This window comes from Siphateles boraxobius, unplaced genomic scaffold, assembly GCF_051911475.1.
Source record: "Siphateles boraxobius isolate OS27281-9 unplaced genomic scaffold, OSU_SipBor_1 57, whole genome shotgun sequence".
Taxonomy (NCBI): domain Eukaryota; kingdom Metazoa; phylum Chordata; class Actinopteri; order Cypriniformes; family Leuciscidae; genus Siphateles; species Siphateles boraxobius.
The window spans coordinates 1592501-1611987 of NW_027509183.1; the positions used below are offsets into that span (position 1 = coordinate 1592501).

General features: G+C 38.3%; 1 protein-coding gene across 1 annotated transcript in view; it reads right to left on the minus strand.

The window, feature by feature from the left end:
• rasal1a (RAS protein activator like 1a (GAP1 like)) overlaps positions 1–19487 on the minus strand; it is a 42388-nt gene that overhangs the window by 18903 nt on the left and 3998 nt on the right. The window contains exons 5-15 of the mRNA XM_077206935.1: positions 18015–18076; positions 15345–15474; positions 15017–15098; positions 13800–13940; positions 11526–11617; positions 9800–9917; positions 7543–7696; positions 5196–5260; positions 4998–5110; positions 321–513; positions 116–253 (exon numbers count right to left, since the gene is read on the minus strand). Of these exons, the coding sequence (XP_077063050.1) occupies positions 116–253; positions 321–513; positions 4998–5110; positions 5196–5260; positions 7543–7696; positions 9800–9917; positions 11526–11617; positions 13800–13940; positions 15017–15098; positions 15345–15474; positions 18015–18076 (1288 nt within the window). The remainder of the gene's footprint in view (positions 1–115; positions 254–320; positions 514–4997; positions 5111–5195; positions 5261–7542; positions 7697–9799; positions 9918–11525; positions 11618–13799; positions 13941–15016; positions 15099–15344; positions 15475–18014; positions 18077–19487) is intronic.

A 19487-nucleotide genomic window follows, 5' to 3' on the forward strand; every position in this document is an offset into this window, starting at 1 on the left:
TCTGTATCTGCCCATGAGTGGAAAATTGTTATTGAAGTTTTTAAGTAAACTAAAGTAAACATTTGATTAAAATAAAGATGAATTTATCATGTGAATCTATAACTGTGTGTTGAACCTTAGCGAGCAGCAGGAGAGTTCTGCTGGTTCGTGTGTCGGCGTGATGGTCTCTCAGCTGGAAGAGTTTGGGTGTCAGAATCGCAGGAGCGAACAGACGCAGGAAGAAAAAGCCACTGATGGACAAATACTTCACATCCTACAAGAGAGAAACAGTGAGTACAACACCATCCACACCTTCATCATCATCATCATCAAGTCCTCACCTCATTCTCCGGTTCTGGAAACTGTTCCTCTACTCGTTTATGGAGCTGTTTGAACACGACCCGCATCACAGGAGGACACTGGGAAACTGAGTTCCCGATGGCCTCCATGATGCTGGTCAGATACGCCTGAAGAAGCCCGACGCTGCTCTCTCTGACCTCTGCCTCAGACGCTGAGCCTTTAAATGATATACGTCTGGAAAGACAGTGTGTTTTTAGCAGTGCTGGACCGTAACTAAACATTTCTACTTCGTTACTGTACTTAAAGCATTAGTTCACACAAAAATGAAAAAAACGTCCTCACCCTCATGTCGTTCCAAAAACGAAAGACTTAAATTCATTTTCAAAACACAAATTAAGGTATTTTAAATGAAATCTGACAGATTTCTGTCCTTCCATTGACAGTTATGCAACTACGACTTTGATGCTTCAAAAAGTTAATAGAGATCCTAAAACTAATCCATATGAATCAAGAAATTCAGTCAAAATTTTGTTCATATGATGAAAAGATTGAATGTAGGCTTTTATTCACATATAAACATTGACCAGTAAAGGTAAACAGTACCTGCTTGACGCAGAAGGAAACTCATTGGTTCTTAAGAAGCTCAAACCCTACTTGACGTTCATATGTAAAGGAAAGTCTAAATTCAATCTGTTCATCATAAAAAGCAATCGTGTCTCTTCTGAAAATTTGGACTCAACCGCTCAATTCATATGGATTAATTTTACATTCTCTTTATGACCTATTTGAAGCGTCAAATTGGTAGTTAGAGCTACTTTCACACAGAATCCACAGACCACAGAATCTACACACAATTAATGCTTATTTCTTTGGTTTTCTGCACAATAATTTATAGAAACTACTGCACAATTATTTGAATTAAGGCAATTGTTATCATTGGTTTCAGTTTTACTCATCTCTGAAATATCACATACAAGTGCATACACCACCGTTCAAAAGTTTGGGGTCATAAAAAAGAAAAAAAAAAACGTAATTTCTTCAGCAAAAACATTTAAATTAATTAAAAGTTATAATACATAAAGTTTTATAAAATATTACAAAACAATTTAATATTAAAAAATATTCCTATTTCTGTTCTTTTGAACTTACTATTAATCAAAGAATCCTGAAAAATAAAATGTATTACGGTTTCAACAAAAATATTAACTGTTTTTAACATTGAAAATAGTTAGCCATGTTTCCTGAGCAACAAATCATCATATTATAGTGATTTCTGAAGGTTCATGCGACACTGAAGACTGGAGTAATGATGCTGAAAATTCAGCTTTGATCACAGGATACAAATGACATCTTACTATATATTCACATAGAAAACAGCTATTTTAAATTGTAATAATATTTCAGTATTTTTACAGTATTTTTGATCAAATAAACACAGAGCCTTGGTGAGCAGAAAAGACTTCTTTCAAAAACAATACAAAATATTCCTGACCCCAAACTTCTGTAATGGTAGTGTATATAATATATTTCAAATATTGCCTGAAACCTGAAGCGCTTTTGTTCTCAGTGACATTTCAGATGTGGTGAAATCACGCTATACATAGATCTAAAAGCCACCAGAGGTAAAGTTTTTAGAGTTCACTTCTGTTCCCTGGCAACACTTCTCTCCTGCAGTTACTTTTCCCCGATCTTGGCTGTTTCACCTAATGATATGTTGTTTACTGAACTACTGTTCCCTATCAGTCAGTCAGTTACTGGTGAAATGGGGGTTTCGCTAGAGAGCCCTATCACATTCGAAAACGAGAAACAATGGTATGAAAATACCATGGGTGTGCGGAATCTGTATCACGAACTGCATTGATATAAAAAAAAGCCACAAGTGCAATCTCGCATTATGCTTTTTCTTCGGAGCCAAAGTGTTTATATGCTTCTCTTTGCCTTCATTAAAGCAACAAGCCTCTCTTCAGTCGGTGTTGGTGTGACAGCGCGTTTCAGCGGGTTAACGGTCCTGCTGCTGGTCTGTGCAGTGACTTTGCTCACGGCTCGTGTTCTCCTCTGGCCGCTTCGGCACTGCTGAGAGAGATTTTCTTTTCTAAATGAGCTGCACGGGCACGACTTTTTAAAAATGTCTCCCCCGTGTGTTTCTGGATGTGGGCACATGATCCATCCGCCTGATGGTCACGATCGCTGTCTAGCGTGTTTGGGCTTTAATCACGCTCAGACAGCGCTCATGGATGAGTCATGTTCTCATTGCGGGAACATGACCAGCGCGGTGTTAAGATCGAGACTCAATGACCTCCGTGGGGGTAGAGTCTCCTCTGACACACCCTAATCAATCTCTTTATCGAGAGGGGATACTTTGGCTGGTTTTCAGGGTGATCTGAGGGTTACGGTGTGGAATAACCCGACGAGTCACATCGCAAGCCTGGGAGCTTCCGGGTGAACCTGGTTCCTCTCGGGGACCCAGTGATTCATTCGGGGCTCTGGCGGATGAAGCCATGTTGCCCAGTCGCTCACAAGGCGGTCTTGATTCCTCTAGGGATGAGGATTCGGCTGTGTTGCCTCCCTCTGGAGTGCCAGCGTTAGCCGAGTCTGATCCAGAGCTGATTGCCATGCTTGTCCGGGCAGCTGAGAGTATCGGGTTGGAGTGGCGCCCGCCGCCCTCCACCCGAGCGCTCAAGGCTGGATAATTGGTTCCTGGGGGGCGGAGCGTGCTGGCAGTCCCCGTTGATTCTCGCGGCCCGGCGGCGTCCTCCACCTTCTCTAACCTCGGCAGCGCGGCAGCCAACGGGTACACTGGGGTCCCCTAGGGCTCGTGCAAGAGCTGCCCACTGCCACCTCCACGGGCGACGAAGGTCACTGCGCGATCCCTGGGTCAGGTGATGTCCACCTGTGTGGTCCAGGAACGTCATCTGTGGCTCAACCTGGCTGATATGAGGGAGGCAGAAAAAACTCATTTTCTCGTTGTGAGGCAACAGTGGCTCAGTGGTTCATGTAGGTTGTCTACAAACCGGAAGGTTGGTGGTTCCATCCTCGGTTCTACCTGACCAAGTATCGAGGTGTCCATGAGCAAGACACCTAAACCCCAGCTGCTCCCGACGAGCTGGATGGCGCCTTGCATGGCTGACACTGCTGTCGGTGAATGAATGGGTGAATGTGAGGCAATATGTAAAGCGTTGTGGTGGCCATGGGTCTGTTGAAAGCGCTATATAAATGAAGTCCATTTACCATTACTCAACTCCCCAATAATCTCAGGCTGGGCTTTTTGGCGGTGCGGTCGAGTTTTTTGCCCAACAGTTCTTGGCCACCCAGAACCAGACTGAGGCGATAAAGCATCCACCCAGCCGTCCGTGCATCCCCCTCAGTCTTCTTCCCGCCAAAGCTGCCCTCCTGCTCGGCCCAAGCAGCAGCTTTCACCGAGCCAAAGCAAAGAGGTGTTCGCAGGAAGGCGGCACAGCTCGTCTCCGCCCCTAAGCCTGCCAAACGCCAGGCTAAGCAGCGCTCCTGAGACGGGCAGCTCGAGCTAGGGCTCAGTTCTTTTCAGGAGCTGGTAGCAGGACCACTCCTTTCCCCAGTGGAGGGCCGGGGGAGAATCTTTTGTTCTAAAAAATTCCTCCAAGTCCCAAGAGGCCACGGATGGCAGTGAGCGATGCTATGCCTCGCCACTCTCGTCCCCCTCTGTCGCCAGACCCCTGTCAGAGCAGGGCCCTTCCCTGGCCTCCTAACACTTTCGCGAGATTCTACAAACTCCGTGTAGAGCCAGTGTCCTCTCGTGTACTCGCTTCCAGTAGCCAGTAAGTATGATCTGCTCGATGTCATCGCTTGCTGCGCCGTTCCACTCCACGGACTGGATACGTGCGCTATTCTACTCAGATGAGTTCTTCATAGACCCTGAGTTCTTCCTGCACTGTCGATGCCATCAGCAGAGTGCATGCCCGGTCGGTTAGCCCTCGTGATCGCTTAGGTGCCTCCATGTGCATGGTTCCCCGGTTGGACAAGCCCCACGTGTATTTCCACGGTATGTCTCCTCTGAGCATGTGTCTTTCCCTCGGCAAGAGCCCTCTTGCCATCTCGAGATTGAAACATTCCACCCTGCGTGCTGGATACCTCTGAGATCTCCATATGTATCCCGTACTCGGGTCATATGTGTATTTTAAGTCCTCCCTGTGGGTATGGGCACGGTTACATATTCCACCTGGGATATGCTACTCAGTGTACCTTGGTATTCTTACGTTAGCCTGGCCCTTCACTCGTGCTAGCCTCACGACAAGGAGCTGGGGCTTGTGCAGGACACTGGAAAACAGCCGTATTGGCGAGATTAGATTGGGACCCCCATTTCGTCCGTCACTGATCCATCTCAAAGTCTCGGTTACGTATGTAACCCTCGTTCCTGAAGGAGGGAACGTAGACGTTACGTCCACATGCCACTGCCGCTGTACCGCTGAAACGGCTGGGACGCACAGTCTCGGCTCCTCAGCAGGTAACATAAAGCGAGATTGCACTCGCGGCTCCTTTTATACACACGCGATGCAAATTCCGCAGACCCATGGTATTTCCATACCATTGGCTCGTTTTCTAATACTCAAAGGTGATATGGCTCTCTAGCGAAACCCCCATTTCGTCAGTCACTGACGTACCGTCTCCGTTCCCTCCTTCAGGGAACGAGGGATACATACGTAACCGAGACGTTATGCATATGTTATATTATGAACTCGCACCTGGAGCGGTTGAGGTCTATCTTGCAGGGATCCAACTCGACGTATTTCTTTTCCTCAAAGATCCGGTTAATAATGGGCTTCAGAACCTCATGTAGATACAGCATCCCGACAGCCTGACACATACCAAACCCTCTTACTAACATTCACGCATTTTGATATAAACACAAGATTATATTTCAGATGAAGATATGCACACACCTTCATGAACTGCTCCATAGCTTTAGAGGCCAGTGAGTTGGACCGGAAGAGTGTATTTGGATCTGCTATTGGGGACAAACAGAAAACAACTTCTGTTCATGTTTCTCAACCATTATGTTCCTCCAGAGCCTTTGTCTGCTGTCCATGCACATATATTCTACTATGACTGTCATCCACACAACAAAGTAAGTCTGCATATAAATGTGAAAAATGAAATCTATCAAAATTGTATTTATTTAGTACAACTAAACTTTTACAGTAAAGAAAATGTGATGTTTTCCCAATGCTACAGTGCATTTAAATTTACAGTTATGCATTAAGCGGATACTTTTAAAGCAACTTACACTGCAGTGCATTTCTATCCATATTCTGTTTGTTATGGCTTATTTTTAGTGGAGGTGTTTTGGATGGTTGTTAATGATCACTGATGCTACTTTTTCATGCACTGAGATTTTGGACTTTTTTGCTTCCATTACATGTCTTCTTTAAACTAGTGTAAAGAAAAGATCCAAAATACACATTTTAGTGTTTATTTTACTGCACTTTTAATCTGTTTGAGTCTGTAGATTTCAATCTCAACCCATAAAGACGGTGAGTTTGAGTCAGAAATCATCACTTCAGAAGCTTTACACACACCAAACTTTACAGTTTTATTCATATCTATATTCTGAAGGTTTTTACACTCTATTTTGTATTCAAAAAAAATATTACCTAAAAACATGGTGATTTTTTCTTGCTGTTGACAGTATTTTCTGATTAAATCAGACAAGAATTTTGAACTTTGCTTTATCAAATGTTCAGATTTCTGTTCTGTGCATTTATGGAAATTAGTGCATATTTAATTAGGTAATGGTTCATTTGTATATCTAAACAAGATTTCAGAAAACTTGTAATACAGAACAACCGTTTTAATGAATAGGGATTAAATGAAATGGGGAAAGTATGATGATACCTATTAGTCAACATTTGTACCCTATTTACCTGTGGTCTCACGCTAAAAATTAGTAATTAAAACTATTATTTGTTATATTTATTGAAATCTCAGGGGTACATCAAGTCAAGAATCATGGTCTTATACGGTTGATCCCTGATATAGACACATTGAAACTAGCACCTCACTTAAGATCCCATGCCAGGAGTCTTGGAGGGATTGTTGATAGTGCTTTTAAACTGGATAAGCAGGTCAGTGCTGTGGTTAAGGCTAGCGTTTTTCAGCTTAGACTGATAGCTAAAGTCAAACCGTATCTGAGACAGGCTGACCTAGAAAAAGTCATTCATGTTTTTATTACCTCTCGCCTGGATTACTGTAACTCTTTGTATACAGGCATTTGGGAAGTCTGAGCTCTACCGTCTGCAGCTTGTACAGAATGCAGCAGCTCGTCTTTTAAGTGGCAGGAAGAAGCGGGAGCACATTACTCCAGTGCTCTCATTGCTTCACTGGCTTCCAGTAAAGTATCGGATTGATTTTAAGGTTCTTCTATTTGTTTTTAAATGTATCAATGGGTTAGCCCCAGAGTACCTTACAGACCTTGTCACGTTACATAGGCCCTCCAGAGACCTTCGTTCAGCCAGTCTGATGTCCTGGAGGTTCCTAGATCGAAACGGAGATCCAGTGGTGATCGAGCTTTTTCAGTGGCAGCTCCCACTATCTGGAACTCACTGCCTGTAGCTGTGCGGACTACTAGTAGCCTGTCCACTTTTAAATCATTGCTGAAGACTCATTTGCTTGAAGTAGCTTTTGGCACAGGGGAGCTGCCTTGATGAATGTTATATTCTATATGTACCTTCATCTTTTGCATTTGTTATTTTATTGTGTTTTTTATTGTATCAGTCTGTGACTAATATCATTGTGTTTTTTACTGTGAAGTACTTTGGTAAGCCTTGGCCTTGGAAATGTGCTATATAAATAAATGTGTCATTGACATTGACATTGAATTTGTTCTGTAACTTTGTTCTGGCTATTTTCTCTTCTCCTGTCTTTCTCTGTCATCCTTGTCGTTCGCTGACAAACATTCCCATCTTATGATCGTTCCATTTCCTTTTGAAGCTGCTTCCTGTGGAGTTGCTATGGAAACTTGGACCCTTTGTTTGTCATCGGCACGGCACAAACGCAACATAAAACACCAGCCGAGTGTGAAAAACCCACGCGCTCCCACAATCACACAAAACATCATTAATGAGAGAGGAGAAGTTCAGAGAGGACTTCACGGCAGCGAGGGGAACTGTGTGTAAATATAGCTGGACTGAAGTCGTCACGTCGCCTACACACAGGAAAACCACTAATCAAACACACACACACACACACACACACACACACACACACACACACACACACACACACACGTACTGGTGTTGTGGACCTCTCTGGTGTTGAGGTAGTCCAGGAATGGCACGACCAGGCCTTGACCCAGATAGATCTTCACTAGCGTCATGGCCACCTCTTGTCGACTCTCCACCGTCGTGACCTCTTCCAGGAGGGTCAAAGGTGTGGGATCATCCACCTGACAGCATTGGGAATTATTACGTAATTTTACGTATTAAAGGCCATATTACGGCCTTTTATATAGTTTTGATGTTGTTTTTGGGCTCTACTAGAACAGGTTTGCATGCATTATTTTCCTAATATTCTCCATTGTTGCAGCTCCTCTCTTCCCAGTCTGTCAGTAACGCTCTGGTGTGCGTTTTTCCGGAAGCATTGTTAGCAAACTGTGGTCGTAAGTTCGGAAGTTATCAGCAGTTCAGTGAGTCGGTGTTTCCCGAAACCATATTTCTAACAAACAATCGCAAACAGCATTCCAAAGTTGTGTGTTGAGTTTCTTGTTTGTATGACATGTGGACTCAATAAATCCTTATCTTGAGCCGTAAGCAAGCTGACATTCAGCTTAATCTATAGCTTTTATTTAGAATACATAAAAATGTTTTTACGTCTTTTAGTTTGTCAAGAGATTTAAAGTGTCGTTTTTTGTAGAGAGCGCATGTGCGAACGTGCTCTAGTATGCAAAAACGAGCCTATGACTAAATCTGGAAATAAAGCAAAAAAAAAAAAAAGGAAAATGAGAAATAGTCCTCAGATGCCATGTTTGTAATTTATAGCAAAACATCTAACATTAATTTGATCTCAAACATATTATACGGTTTCGGGAAACAATCGTGACTAGCTAGTTGATTTCTTCAATGATGCATCGTTCTCTAGTAGTAAAGCAGCAAGTTACAGCGTTGTACGGAAAACAAACCCCTGTTTACTTCCTGTCTCTAAGAAGCCCCTCCTTCTGAAAGCACACTGTGCTCTGATTGGTCGGCTGGAGCAGTGTGTTGTGATTGGTCGAGCGCTTCGAGTGTGTTTGGGAAATGTCCGGTCCCTTTTCATAACCACCAGTTTAACACACTACTAACTAACTCAACCAGGCCCCGCCCCTTTATTCTGCGTATCAATTATTTAAATGAGGAATATTGTGACGTGTTCGTTCCCGGAAGAAACTCAAAACTACAATGGAGGCGTTTCACGGAATTCAAAAACACTGACACTGATATAGAGAATAACTCCCACTGGAGGGACTTTGAAACCTTTTTCATGCTTAAACAGCATGAAAAACTTTACACACTAACGAAAGATGAATATGGAAAAAAGCAGAATATGTCCTTTTTGAGAATGTGCAGCTCCATACAGGATGTTGAACTGATATTCGATTTGGAATGACAGGAAGAAGAATTAAACAGATTTTTGGCACTAAATGGACAAAGAGCTGATCACATTAACTTTTTTTTTTTGGTTTTAATCCTGTTAAACTAATAACTGGGCCTGAAATAAAATAAATTATATAAAAAACCTTACTTATTTTTTCATTCTAGTTTCCAAGGCAACATTTATTTATCATTTTAGTCTAACTTGATGTACTAAAATAACTAAAACAAAAATGTATTTAATTTATTTATAAAAAACTAATAAAATGGCAAAAACACAGCTAAATTACTAAAACAAACTGAAATTAAAATGAAAACAGAAAATATAAAAATAAATAATACAAATAATAAAATAATAATATAAAAAAAATTCAGAAATAAATTAAATAAAAACTAATTGAATATATCAATAAAAACTACAATGGTATCTCAATGATACTGAAACAACACTGGTGGAGATTTTATACAGCATTCTGGAAAATTCAGTGTTCAGTGTGTAAAATAAAAGTTGAATTATAAAAAAATCCTGAAACCACAGTGTTTAAATTACATACAAATGTCTACAATCATTTAAATCAGTGTTTTGCCATATGAAGGAATGTCTCTGTAATTAGCCTGTTGAGAACATGTATAATAATCTGGACTTTATAAATCAAATTCAAAATATTCTATCTGTTTGCTTCCTCAATTCAAATAGAAAGTAACTTTATTTACTAATTCTTCAGTGGTTTAGTGTTTCATGTTTTGGGTCTCTTAATGGAGAAAAGGTGAAGCACCAGATTATTTTCTTGCAGTGTTAATGTTCTCCAATTACTTTAACCCTTTGTTTTTTAGGCCTGAAACACACTATGTGCATCATTGCTGCTATAGACGTTCTTTGGTGGTCAGTTTAAGCTGTTCAGACGTGCAGGATGTAATGGTACCTCAGATGGCGAGATGACGGCCTCCACCAGCTGCTCGATCAGAGGCTGATAGTACAGAGAAGGAAGAATTCGCTCCTCTGTCAAACGCACCTTCAGACGCAAGGCACCCAGTTTACCCCTGAAAGAGGCATAGAGAGAGAGAGAGACAGACAGTTTTGAGTCTGTGTGCTTTTATAATAGTGCTTACAATAAACTAGACTGTTTCAACCTAAAGCATCAAAACCAACCTGTAAGATGGGTAAGATGCGTGTTTGTGAATTGCTTTGACAACGACAGCCTGCTTATGGGATTTATACTCTTATAGAGATGTTTTCAACTATGATACTAAATGATGGACTTTTACTTAATGTGATGATACACTGCAATAAAATGATGTTCTTCCGTCCGTCTTGTTTTCCAGAACAAATATTTAAAGATTCTTAAATCAAGAACTTGAGAAGCAAAATACTTAAGATTTTAAGTTTTGTTTAATGAAAGATATATCAAATTGAAGTGAGTTTATGCTTAAAACAAGAACGAGTATCTGCTATTGTGGTCAAAATAATCTTGTTTGCCTTTGAATGAATAATTATTCTTCTGACCCCATTGACAGATACAGTAATTGTTATTGTTTTAAGCACAAAGTCTATTTTATCCAAAGTATTTTTCTTTTCAAGTAAATGTATCTTGAATGAAGAATTTTTAGATAATTTTATTGCAAAACAAGACAAAAATAGTCCATTACAGGGGGGGGGGGGGGTATGCATGTTTAAAATGTGCTATTAAATTTTCTATGATGTTTGGAATTTTACAAATGTCTTAACTGGACTTGATAAATACAAGATCGAGCTACTGGTGTGCCTCAGGGCTCAGTGCTGGGACCGCTTCACTTCTCCTTCTACATGTCATCACTAGGATCTGTGATTCAGAAACATGGTTTTCCAATCACTGCTACACTGACGACACACAACTCTACAGTACCTCTCATTCCAGCCTGATGATTCGACAGTAGCTTCTTGCATCTCAGACATTTCTTGCTGGATGAAGAACCACCACCTTCAACTCACCCGAAGACAAAATTGCTTGTGGTCTCGCCAAACCCAACACTTTTTCACAACTTCTCCATTCAGCTTCGTCAACCATAACTCCATCCAGGACAGCCAGGAACCTTGTGATTGATGATCAGTTAAACTTCACAGACCACATTGCTAAAATTGCCCGGTGCTGCAGATTTGCCTTATACAACATTAGGAGGATCAGGCCCTTCCTATCGGAGCTGCACAACTCCTTGTCCAAGCTCTTGTTCTATCCCGACTGGACTATTGTAATGTTCTCAGGCCTTCCATCACTGTCAAACCTCTAGCTGATCCAGAAGCAAGAGTGTCTTTATCGAGCCTAAGAGACGCACATCACACATCTTCACAAAAATGCACTGGTTGCCAATAGCCACATCAAATTCATGTCACTGATGTTTGCCTAATTAACAACCACTGGCTCTGAATCCTTATACCTAAACTCACTAATTCAGACTTATGATTCCTCCAGAAGCTTGCGTTCTGCAAGTGAACAGCGTCTTGTGTTCCCATCATACCAAAGAGGCACACAATCATTGGAAGCAGATCGTCATTAAAACATGAGCAAACACAAAGACAACGATCTCTGAAGCAGCATTACCATCTCAAACACACCTGCTAATGAATGTGACTGCACTGTAAACACACACACACACACACACACACACACACACCCTGCATCGTCCTCGGTGTTTCCCAGCGGCAGCAGACGAAACCAGCCCTGCATCACAGGCGATCTTTGCAAACAGGACAGAGGGATTTCCACCTGTGCAAACCAACACAAACACATGCAGTCAGCAGGCATACATTATCTCTTAAAAAAATCACCCAAAAATAACAATTGTCATCATCATATACTTATGCTAATCATATGCTTTTGTTTTACACAGGAGAAAGAACGTACAGGATTGGAGCGACAAGACGGTGAGTCTTGGGAACTATCCCTTTAACATTCACAGAGTCATTAGAAACACAATTAGATAATTCTGTGGAACAAGTGTCGATTGTTTATGACAAGCTCAGATTGGTTCTGAAAATCTCAATATTCAGCACTGAATAGGTAAAGGTGATTTGTTAAATTGAAGGACTCATAGAAATAGTAATTATGTTTCCATTCAAAGTTGCAAAGCAAACTTGTGCACAAAATTATAATATCGTATATAAAACATTTGCGAATAAAGCACCATTTCCATTCCATGTGTTCTAGAGATCAAAATCGCCACTTCCTGGAAAACTGGAGCAAAATTGCTGCAAAAAATGCGTTTCCATTTTAGTTTATGCCCTTGTTTTCTTTCACCTCAATTGAGCGCATGTTTTTTATGCACATTTTAAAATTGTATGCACATCTTGTTGTTTCCATTCCATCCATTTGTAAAGCGGTGTACAAAATTTGCATTAAAATATGTGGATGGAAACAGCCAGTGACAATTAATTTATTTAAGCAATGGACAGACTGTCAAGTCAAGACACCTTTATATATATAATGCTTTTTACATTACAAATTGTTTCAAAGCAGCTTTACAGTGATAATAAAAAATAGCGTCATAGTCCAGCTTAAAGGTCCCATATTGTCAAAACTGAAATTTCAGTGATAACAGTGTTCATGATAACGGCCTTGATGTGATGAGGTCTAGGGTTATGAAACTACCATATAAGTTTCAAAACAGTCGATCCACAGACAAATGCACACAGCCTGCAGTAAAGTATCTGTGCTTTTCACGAGCTGTTGTGACTTCCGTATATTTGTGATGTCAGAACTATTCAGTCACCAATGGTGGGTCACTCAGAAAACAACAGGCCAATCAGAAGAGAGGCTCTTGAATATTAATTAGACAGGCCAAAATCGACCTGTTCTTGGCAGAGCTCCTGAGAAAGGAGCTGTAAAAATATTAAATCTGAGCAATTTTATCGATTCTGCGATATAAATCAATATTTTTTTTCCCAAGAAAGTATCGATTTTTAAGCCGCGAGGATCGATACATAAGTCCTATTCAAATCCCCTGTGTTTACCCCCGTTCGCTTTAAAGCTCGGACGTTTTCGGTTCTGCTGTCGGTACTGGAGAAAATAGAAAATACATGTAGGCTACTATTTATAATTGATATAAAGACGTAATCTTGAACATGTTTATCTCGCCAGCCAGTTCTATATATAATAATATTAAACCATTTGTCTGTGATGCAATTTTGCTATTCGCAGTCCAGAAGAGAGAGATCGAGATCTCTCACGTGGAGCCACAGCGCGCACATTCACCACACTCTTGAATGAATAACTTAAACTTGTCCAGTCAGAGACATATATTGTGTAAACCCTTTAAATCTTTCAGAAAATGATGTAAGTGTATCGAATTATACCGAATCGTATCGAATTGTATCGTTGGCTGAATATCGTGATATATATCGTATCGTGAGCTGAATATCGTGTATCGTATCGTATCGTGAGATTAGTGTATCGCTACAGCCCTAAAAAATATATTGACATGTTTTTTGGTACTTATACCGCAAATATATATTCTTAAGGACATCGACACCTAAAATAAAACTTCAGAAAGTTGTACAATATGGGACCTTTAAGTAAGTTCAGAGATGGTTAATTTTATTTGTAAAAAAAAAAAAAAATGAATTTTTTTTTTTTTTTTAATTAATTTAGTTCATTTATATATACAGCCACTCTGGAGAAAACAGTGATGTCATCGTCCAGCTCAGTTCAGTTTCATATAATGGTGTCAATGCAGCAGATCAATAATATTGTTGAATATTAAATGTCCCCAACTAAACAAACCAAAAGCCAAAACGCGACAGTGGCAAGGAACCAAACCTCCATCAGTGACAGAATGGAGAAAAAAACCTTGTGAGAACCCAGACTCAGTCGCTCAGTTCTCCTCTGGCCAACAAACGAAGTATGATTATGATTCAGGCATTGCAGGTCAGAGGTCAGACCGTCACCTCACCTTTCCCAGAAAGTCGTTCTTGCCCACCATGTCCCAGTCCCAGACCTCCACCGTGACGCTTCCACCTTCATCATCAGCACCTTCATCCAAACACAACTCCAGAGTCTCATCCCAGTGCGGGAACCGCGTCTTCTTTATGATCTAGAGAAAACACACTCGTTTAACTGAACTGCATGTGTCAGAGTGAAGCGCGGCACGGTGTTCATTTACACACGAGCAGCTCATGATCCGGTGTGTTCAGTTGTTGCTGCTCCACACACACTCATCTGCATCTGCTCTGAGTTTGGGTCATTATTACGCAACATGCACCAACCATCTTCATAAACTTTTAATGAGAAGCGCGTATAAACTGTCTGTTGTCAACAAAAGAAGAGTTTTCTGCTTATATAAAAGCTCAATGGTGCAACGTAATAGAGACATAGAGATTGGTATCGTACGTTTACGGTTGCACTCAAAAATCAAATAATAATTATATTTTTCTTAAATAAATTTTTTTTACAGTGAAATATTACAATAGTAGTATTACTTATATTTTTTAATATTTGTAGTTTGTAATAATAATAGTTATTATTATTTTATAGTCATATTGATACATAATAATGCAGCCCTACAAACAAGCACTATACTAAGCATTTAAGTCATAAATATTAGTATTCTAATTTTACAGTTAAACTAAAATTTGTTTATTATTATTAGTATTTTTTTATACAGTTTAATATTTTTATTGAGAAATAATAACAATAGTAATTCTTAATTATGATTATTATTATTTTATAGTCCTATATAATCACAACATTTTCGACCAAATTGTGCAGCCCTAAAAAACAAAGAACAGCAAACCTAAAGCATTTTAAATCCTGAGTTTATCATAAAAATCACAATTAACCCCCCCCCCCCCCCCCCCCCTCAAATCGTGCAGCTTTAATACAGTATGAGGAGGCGGAGGACAGTAAAAACTGCTGTATCTTGAATGAATTGTGAATGTTTTAGATTTGAACATGCAGAAGCATGAGCTTCAGTGGAGGAAAAGCTTTTATATATATATATATATATATATATATATATATATATTTAATAGTGACTTCTGTTCCTCATATACAGTGATCATCAGATGAATTCAGAATGAGCCTCTTTCATGGCGTTTTAATGATGTTTTTGGTCTGTTTTGTAGCTCGAGACGCTCTGATGAGTGTATAGATGAAGACCCGTCCTCTCACCGATGTCTCAGCGCTCAGGTTGTTGTAGATGATTCTGGTGAACGGATCAGAGGTACCAGAAATATCACGAGGAGCCAAATCACTGAAACCAAAGAAACACACACTACAATAAACTTTGTGAAAGATTAATGGAAATTTAGGAGAAAGAGCTGATGCCTAAATACAACTGAGAACAGTTACTTCTGTGCATTCAGCAGAAGCTTTAGAATAGAGTAACAAAAGCAATCTGTCACAGTGCCAACAATATTCATAACATACAATGGCAGGTTTATTAGAAAGCTGGATTAGGAAGCAAAAGCGTGGGATGAGAGAGAGGAAAGCTCCTCACCGAGCCTCGATGACGTGACAGTGCAGGACGGTTCTCTGAGCGTCTCTGTGAAGCTCCAGATCCAGATGAATCTCACCCTGAACCTCCTCATCTGGATCCACACGGCTCAGATTCAGCCAGTTATCCAAACCTGCAGGAAAACACTTCACATTCTGAGCTGATCTTTCACTTATTCTCAACGCGCACTATTTTTATTATTCAGTGCACAGTATTTATATTGTGAACTGAACACAAATTTACTGCCAAAATGTGCCATATACAGTCTGAATGCACTGCAGGTACTGTAGGCCTATCCCACAATGCAATGCAAACCTTCCGTTTCCGGTGTGACAAATGTCAACTGTGAATCAGTGTTATTTTACCATCAATGAGATATAATATTATATTGGTTTTTTATTCATTTTTATTAGGTAATAGTTAAACAAAGTTTTATACATTTATAATGTATCCGTCTATATATATATTTATTTAATTTAATTTCAGTTTTAGTTATTTTAGTATATCAGGTACTGAAAATAACTGAAGTAAAACAATTTTTTTTATATTTTTTTTATTTCATTTCAGTAAACATTTATTTTATCTAATGTACAGAAAAAGTTCTTAATGGTTTTAGTTGTAGTTAACTATAATAACCTGTGAATTTTAACATCTTCATTCATTATTTTATATTTCATTTAAAAAAATTAATATTTTTAATTAGTTTTTGTAATTTAGTTGTTTTTGTCATTTTTATTAGTTATATTTTAGAATATGTCTATATTTTTCTTTAAATTAATTTTTATTTAGTTTTCATTTGAGTTATTTCAGTACTTTAAGATAAATTAAATTAAAATGTCGTTTTAAACTTTTTATTTCAGTTAACATTTATTTTATTTTAAGTAAAGAAAATATATTTTTAATGGCTTTAGTTTTAGTTAACTATAATAACCATTACTTTATATTGAATAAAAAAATGCAAAATATTTTATATTGAATTAAACATGCAAAATATTTAATCTGATTTGTAATAATGAATATTTCTGAGATGATAACTGTACGTGCAAAACTTTATGTATGCCACTCGCAGAATTAAAGCATGTAGCACACTACTGTTTGAACATTGATCAATGCATTCGGCACGCTCTTTTGCATGTTATATAAAAGCAGTATTCAGAATTCATGACTGATTTATTGGTGATTCATTTTAAAAAAAGGTTCTGCATATCGCAAACCCATTTTGTGTCACATTTAAGATGTTTTGCAAAAGTTTATGATCAACAGAATGGCAGTATGATAAAAAAATGAGTCAAAAAGGAGATGTTAAAAGCAGTGACATCACTCGCAGTTCATTTGTCACACTGGAAATAGAAGGTTAAGTCGTGTATATTGCATTGTGGGATACAGTGTGTTTGCACTCTTGGCTGTATTATGTACATTGTAGCAAATACTGTGTATCGTCTGAGTGTTTACAAACATGCATACATAAAATTCACATAATCATGCACAGTATACCAGCAAAAAAAAGTAGTATGTATGTATGATGGTGCATTTGTATGCCTGCATTTTAAACCCATACAGTTTGAGTTTACAGTTACAATAAATCCCTCATCTGAGAATTTTACAGACCGAACACTTCCCATGATCCTGTGGGTGAGGGGTGAGTCAGGCTGTCGTGATTCATGCAGGGCAAGTGCATGCTGGGAAGACATGAAACCCACAGTGGGGTGGCGTGGTCGCTAATACATCATGTGTGAGCCTATAATAACTAAAACTCCTCCGTTCCAGCTGAGAACAGCACTGAGGCAACGAAGGTGGAGAAAAGAATCACGGGGGACTTTAAACACCGCATTCGCTTTCATAGTTCATGTTTATTGTTCAGTAAACAACAAAAAAACGATTGTGTCAAATTATTTCAGTTTCTGTAGTTTTAATTCTAATGAAAATTAAAACAGTAAACTATGATAGTATCTCAATGATACTAAAATAACACTGATGTTAATGCATGACTTTAAATGTGTCTTAGGCAGTCATTTCCTGTTTTTTTCTTTACATTTAGATGCTTGTGGGCCTTTACTTCCTTTCTCAATTCAAGAATTTTGTTTCGCAAAAATCATATTTTTAGAAATGACAGGTGGCACTGAACTCTTAAGGAGAATATCTCAGTGAAGTTCAAAATGATTTATTTTTAAAGAAATGAGAAGTGAGATATATTTTATTTTGTATGTGTGAAGAATGAATGCAAATCAGTTTTAGGAAATGTGTAACCAGCGCTCTGAATAAATCATAAAAAGTAACACAAAATGGCATCCCTTTTTAAATAAAGTTCTGGCTGATGTTTTAGACCACTTTTATGTATATATACTTTTAAATAATATATGTATAAATAATAAATACATAATAAATTAAAAACAAATAATTAAAATATTAAAAAATAAAATTAGAATATTAAAAATACAATATATATATTATTATTATTTTTTTTAAATAAATTTTAGTTTTAATTTGTTTTATTTATATTACTATTTTTTTTTTTCAAATGATCTTTTGATGTGTTATTCTGTTCTCATTTGTCTTTATTGCTGGGCTTTATTTTACAGCTTTCTTACATGCAATGTGTTTAGATTTTGTTATTTGGGGAAATAATCAGAATTAGATTTTGTGTCCTCTCTTCCATCATCATCACACGCTTACCTTTGTGTTGAGCAGCGATCACGTCTTTACTCAGGGAGATCTTACCAATGACATCATCATGACTGTGGCATGAAACACAACATGAGATGCGTATTAATAATCATTGAGTTTTTCCATATTAAACCACCATCATGATAATCAGCTCTTTCAGATTCACAGACAGACTTAATGAAAAGTAAATCTACACTTTTAAAAAGGGTTCAATGAGGTTCTGTATAAGACTCAATTATATAGAACCCTTTATGCCAAAAAGGAGAAATGTCTTAAATGATTGCTTAATACTTTCATGTTTAGTGGGTTACTTTAATTATTTCTAGTGATAAAGTAAGTTTATAAGCTGCTTAATTCATCAAATAAAAAAAAAAATATATATATATAATAAAATTAATTAATTTAAACTAAATCCATCAAATGATCCCATGATGGGAACCAAGGAAATGTTCTATATACAGTATACAGTATAAGCACCTGACAGAACCTTTTAAGGTTCCATTTAGAACTTTTTCTTCTAAGAGTGATACAATGAAACACTCTAAAAATCGAGGTTGCAAAGGGTTTTTTTTTTCACAGTGATGCCAAAGAAGAACCATTTTTGGTTCCCCAAAGAACCTTTCAGTGAACAGATCTTAAAAGAACCATGTGTGAAGAACATTTTAATAATCTAAACTAAAGAACCTTTTCCACTTTAAAGGTGCAGTGTGTAATATTTCTGAGGATCTATTGACAGAAATGCAATATAAGATTCTTAACTATGTTTTCAGTGGTGTATAAAGACCTTGCATAATGAACCGTTATGTTTTTATTACCTTAGAATGAGACATTTATATCTCCATAACCGCGGGCGCCCCGTTCTATGGAGGTCGACATATTGTGTGGTCATGTTTCTACCGTAGCCGACAGCGAACACACAGCGCTACAGAGCACTTAATTATTTACTGAATAATTAAGTAAACATAATTTCTTAATTTATCCTTGTAAAGAAACCTCATTGCTGAACTGCTACTCTCTGCTGTCTCAGACGATGACATCACTTCCTGTCGGCCACCGTAACTTCTGTTGGGTGCAATTCGTAACCTCACCACTAGATGCCGCTAAAAATCACACACTGCACCTTTTAGAAACTTCTGTGCAATGGAAAGATTCCATGGATGTTAAAGGTTCCTCAACCATCGATGCCAATAAATGACCTTTATTTTTTAAAGAGTGAATGAAACTGCAAAAAAGGATTTTCTTCCTCAGCTTTCTTGACTTGTTTTCCAACACAAATATCTAAAACATTCTTAAATCAAGAGACATTTACTGGAGAAGCAATTAAGTGAGTTTATGCTTAAAACAAGAACAAATATCTGACAATGGGGTCTGAAAAATAAACTTAATTCAAACAAGATTATTTTTCTGACCTCACTGACAGATATTTGTTCTTGTTAAAGCATAAATTTTGAAAAGAAAAACTTGTATATCTTGAAATATCTT